Below are 5,455 nucleotides of genomic sequence, written 5' to 3' on the forward strand. Positions count from 1 at the left end.
CCCCGCTCTGATCCTCCAGCGCTGACTGGCGGATCGGATGGGGGAGGGGGCGGGTACAGCTGGCTCTGCCTCTAGATAGGAAGAGCCAGCTGTCAGTCACGCAGCTGGGCGGATCCCGGCACAATGCCATACTCTGGACGTCAGTCGTGAAGGGGTTGAATAACGCTGCAGCAGCCGGAGATGGGGACACTTCATCAGACGTCACTTGCGTCCGCTGGGCAAATGTTGAATCAATCCTTCTGTCTGTGTAGATGTTTGTCTCTCCTTCCTGTTACATGGCGTCTGTCCTTCCCGCAGTCCTACGAGGACCTCGTCCAGAGACTGGAGCCGGTGATCATGGAGCTGGAGCGTCAGGAGAACGTCTTGGTGATCTGCCATCAAGCGGTGATGCGTTGCCTGCTGGCCTACTTCCTCGACAAAACTGCAGGCGAGTGTAACCCATTGTCCTTGCGTCACACCGAGGGAGGACGGGAATCGCGCTTCACAGAGCTCCAACCACACCTCATCATGAAGGGGCGATGAGCATGCACGCCTCAGGGAAGATATTTATCATTCAAGGATCATTATGTCTCCATGTGTATCCTTCCATGATGAGATCTTACACATGACGGATTTTTGCACTTTTATCGCTCTGGATCGGCTGTAAAATATTTCCGTTCCGTCTCCCTATAGACACAAACCTCCGACTGTTAATAATTGCCTCGTTCTGCCTTAAGCCGTCACCAAAGAGCTGCGCGGCGCAATCGCCATTCGGGGGGAGAATAGGCCGGACCTCCGGCTTCGGGGACTGTAGATGCTGTATATGGAAGCTCGGGGACTGTAGTTGCTCGGGACTGTAGTTGCTCATGCTGTATACGGAAGCTCGGGGACTGTAGTTGCTCATGCTGTATATGGAAGCTCGGGGACTGTAACTTGGGGTCTGTGGATGCTCGTGGTGTATACTGGAGCCTGGGGAATGTAGTTGCTTGGGGACTGTAGTTGCTCATGCTGTATACGGAAGCTCAGGGACTGTAGTTGCTCATGCTGTATACGGAAGCCCGGGGACTGTAGTTGCTTGGGGACTGTAGTTGCTCATGCTGTATACGGAAGCCCGGGGACTGTAGTTGCTTGGGGACTGTAGTTGCTCATGCTGTATACGGAAGCTCAGGGACTGTAGTTGCTCGGGGACATGAACAGCATTTTAATTTGTTTTCATTCTCCCCAGAAGAGCTGCCATACCTGAAGTGTCCTCTGCACACCGTATTGAAACTGACTCCTGTGGCCTATGGTGAGTGATTTCCTCTTCATACCCGAGCTCTCGGCCGGCGAGGAGCCGCTTTCATTGCACTCTATACTCTGCTCTGCTCACGTGACTTGTCGGCCACTTCTTCACTTCTCTTGGTGTAAACCCGAAATCCTCCTTTTTCGGTACATTTTTGGCGCTGGCTCACCCCCCCCCCTTTTGCAGCTTTCCTAATCAAATCGCTTTTCATAAACCTGCTGGGAAGTTTCTCGCCTTGCGATCCCGCCACTTAATCGGCACTTCCTGTTTTTTTTTTTCTCCTCTGACCGGCCGTGCGAATGAACCTGATTGGAGGACTTATTTGTAGCGGCGGATATATTGTAATGCTGAAATAATAAAACGAGGAATGTCTTCATCTCGCCGCTCTGCTTGCAGGTTGTAAAGTGGAATCCATCTACCTGAACGTGGAAGCGGTGAACACTCACAGGGAGAAGCCATTGGTAAGTAGGGACGCCGGATGACATTTTGGAAAGTGACCGTTATGCTGTAACGAGGCGTCTAGACCAGACCAGCGTGTCGCTGGGAAACTACCGCGTTTCCCCGAAAATAACACACGCTCTTATATTTTATTTGGCTCAAAAAAACACACACGAGGCCTTATTTTTAACGTACAACAATCCGCACTTATTCATGTACAAACATATGGTAATCGGGGGCCGTAGATTTCCAAATGTAGTAACCAATCGCTGGCCAGGATGAGCGAAGCGCGCTGTCACTGTGGATTCCTCGCAGGCGGAGTGCATTTGGTATGACTCTGCCTGTGACAGGAGGCGGGGCTATAGAGGAGGCGTCGGCTTATGCGGCTCTGCTCCCTCCGCTGCCGCTTCCTCTAGCGGCGGCTTCATTGGCACTGCTGATTCTCTCCCGCGGCTCTTCAAGTTCCCCCTTTATGCCACCGCCGGCCCTGGGAATGGTCACAACTAGGTCTTATTTTCGGGGTAGGTCTTATCTTGGGGGAAACAGGGTATGCAAAAAAATATTGCGGCACCTCTAGTGCGTTGTGTGCCGAATTCTGCGGGGTACATGTGCACTTAGAACAGTAGAAAGGCGTCATGGCACACTCACAAACTAGCATGTAAAACAACTTGTCTCACCACTAAGGACAATGACAGAGGTTTGGATACACGTCTTCTGCAAAGGATGTGTAAGCCGCACTGCCGCGCCAAGGCACCTCTTATAGTGCGTGTAGTGCGGTCCTAACTCTAAACTATGAGAGTCTCCATCTTGGAGCACATGGGGCAGAAGATGTGCACTTAGACGCCGGGTTGCTGGCCAATCATGGAAGTCTGGTGCGGTGTAATGACTGGCTGCCCGGTATTCCTGATTGGCTGGGAAGTCGGCTCCATGCTCTCGTCACAAGTGGCGAGAGAGCACGGAGCCAGCCAATCGGGGAGCCTGTAATGACGCGCTGCCCGGCTTCCTAATACAGGAAGTATCGGGCGAGGCATCGGAGCATTTGGCCGAGTACGAGTACTCACCCAAATACTCGGCACCGGTACTAGTATAGGTGCATCGATAATAATACGTTCACTTTTTTATTTTTTTGCCTTTTTTTTGTTGTTTGTTTCCTGTTTAGAATGTGGAAGTGTCTCGTGATCCCGAGGAAGCGCTGGACACCGTCCCGGAACATTTTTAAATGAGAACGATCAAAGATGCTGAATTTATTTTCTTTTAAACTTTTGGAGCGAGAAGAGAAAAAAAAAGAGCCAACGAGCCGTAAAGAAGACGACGGGAACTTGTGTTAGAATGTCGGAACAATGTTCTATTTTTTGAGCTCTGATTTTTAGCTTTTGAACAGAGTGACCGGTCCAACCGTGACAGGGGGGGGATTTTACCTTTTTAAATAATGTCAATGTATTGGCTTGCACAGTCTTTACGTAGCAGATTTTTTAATTTTTCCCCCTTTCTAGCCTCGTTCTGTTACTTTGGATAATCGGAGATGTTTTTTTTTGTGTCAAATTTGCACTACGGCTAGAGAGGGGGTCTGTCACCAACATTGATGAAGCGTTGTACAGTGGCTGTCATACTGGATGTGCCTTGCTGCAATGAGCCTGTAATTTCCTTCCCATCTCCCCCCCCCTCCCCCTGAGGTGCCACAAGTACAGAAAATTACCTCCTAGCGGCGGGCGACTAGACCTCCCTCCTAGCGGCGGGCGACTAGACCTCCCTCCTAGCGGCGGGCGACTAGACCTCCCTAAATTGTAACTCGGCTGATTTTCCTGAGGTGGCCGCGCACACTTCTGTATTGCCTTAAAGCGGGGGATGGGCAACTCCGTCCCTCTGGCTGTGCTTTAACTACAAATCCCAACAGCTGGAGTTGCCCACCCCTGCCTTTGAAAGAGAACCAGCCAGTGAGGCTTGAATGGGAATACTCATCCTGATAAATGTTACATGTAACCCTATGAAATGTATTAAGTTTGCCCCCCCCCCCCCCCATCGACCTTGAGAATGTCTAAAGCTAGTAAACGTCTAATGAGGTGTAACAGTTGCCGTCCTCTTTATCACGTGTGGTCTCCCAGCTCCTAAATGTGCATGAGTATTGAATACAAAAGCCCCCCTCCCCTCATTGATTAACCCCAAAACACCCCTTCATGTAACGCAGGCCAAGATTCCCCTCCAATGCACAAAATTACACACAGGGAACCCAATAAATTCTGCACAGTGGGGATCTGATATAGAAGACTTGGATTTATTTGGTTCCCTATGTGGGAGTGGTCACACCGTTCCCATAGTTACCGAACTCAGAATATTCAGATCTTGGTCTCCATCTTCTCAAACCGCCATTAATAATTCACCCGTGGTGAAAAGTCTTTCCTCTATCACCGCACACCATGTCTGGCCCTCCTTCCCGTCTCCATCACCGCACACCATGGCTGGCCCTCCTTCCCGTCTCCATCACCGCACACCATGGCTGGCCCTCCTTCCCGTCTCCATCACCGCACACCATGGCTGGCCCTCCTTCCCGTCTCCATCACCGCACACCATGGCTGGCCCTCCTTCCCGTCTCTATCACCGCACACCATGGCTGGCCCTCCTTCCCGTCTCCATCACCGCACAACAAGGCTGGCCCTCCTTCCCGTCTCTATCACCGCACACCAAGGCTGGCCCTCCTTCCCGTCTCTATCACCGCACACCATGGCTGGCCCTCCTTCCCATCTCTCACTCATTGGATCCATCAGTCTCCTTGGTGACCCTACATCCCATCCTCTTCTGACACTCATCACTGCCTGCCTGCATGTACCATCTCTATCACATCTGCAGTATTTCTAAGCTGTAATACCTTTATTCATCACTGTGCAACCGGTGACGTGGCCGCCCCCCACCCAAACCACCCACTGTCTCTTCTCTAAGGTGCTCCAGCCTGCTGTTGCGTGCTTACCACCCCGCATGTGGTGCAGGACTAGAAGTGATGATGTGGAGGTCCAGCTAGAACATTTTGGTAAATCATTGACTTTGCCTGTTCCCATTCCTAATTGTCAGAGTGTCTGCTGAGGTTCTTGCATTGGGTAATTGCATGGCATAGGTTGGTGTCGGAGGTGGACCTAAAAGCTGCTCACGTGTTGTACAATTTTGATTTGAAAGCCATGATAACCAATTTTTGATGGAAATATTAATTTGCCCTTGGCAGCTTTCCTTCTGGTGCATGTGCTGGCGTAAGGTTTTCCATTCGATCTAAAATCTCCCCAATCGAATTTCATTTGGCCAGAGAAAGTTTCCAACCTGACCGTACAAAAATGAAAACTGGCTGTGCCATCACCAGTCCCCTTTCTGACCGGAAACCACCCAATGTATGGCCACCGTTAGACTCTTGGGTAGAAATCTGTTCCAACATTCAATCTGAACCTGAAGAGATCAGTTTGGCGACTGAACACATGTACCGTATTTGCCGGCGTATAAGACTACTTTTTATACTTCAACATCCCCCCCCTAGAATCGGGGGTCGTCTTATATGCGGGGTATACAATGTATACCTTTAGTTTGTTTGGGCCAAGATGGCCCAAACCGAACATCCCTATTCTGTCAGCCCGCTGGATGTGCGGTATTACTGTAGGTACGGAAGCTTCGGCTACAGTATACCACGCTGAGCCAATCACGGCGAGCGATGTACACAACCTCTGCCAATCCAAGCAAGCCTTGTATTCATTAATAGAATACATCGCTCGCCATGATTGG

At 50.6% G+C, this 5,455-nt stretch overlaps 1 protein-coding gene across 2 annotated transcripts in view; it reads left to right on the forward strand.

Moving 5' to 3' along the window:
• PFKFB1 (6-phosphofructo-2-kinase/fructose-2,6-biphosphatase 1) overlaps window positions 1–2,957 on the forward strand; it is a 31,892-nt gene extending 28,935 nt beyond the window's left edge. For both annotated transcript variants that reach the window (XM_018569135.1, XM_018569136.1), the window contains exons 11-14: window positions 298–427; window positions 1,205–1,267; window positions 1,658–1,722; window positions 2,859–2,957. In XM_018569135.1, the coding sequence (XP_018424637.1) occupies window positions 298–427; window positions 1,205–1,267; window positions 1,658–1,722; window positions 2,859–2,918 (318 nt within the window). In that variant the 3' untranslated portion in view covers window positions 2,919–2,957. The remainder of the gene's footprint in view (window positions 1–297; window positions 428–1,204; window positions 1,268–1,657; window positions 1,723–2,858) is intronic.
• The last annotated feature ends 2,498 nt before the right edge of the window (window positions 2,958–5,455 follow it).

This window comes from Nanorana parkeri, unplaced genomic scaffold (assembly GCF_000935625.1).
Source record: "Nanorana parkeri isolate BGI_ZX_2015 unplaced genomic scaffold, ASM93562v1 scaffold1291, whole genome shotgun sequence".
Classification (NCBI taxonomy): Eukaryota; Metazoa; Chordata; class Amphibia; order Anura; family Dicroglossidae; genus Nanorana; species Nanorana parkeri.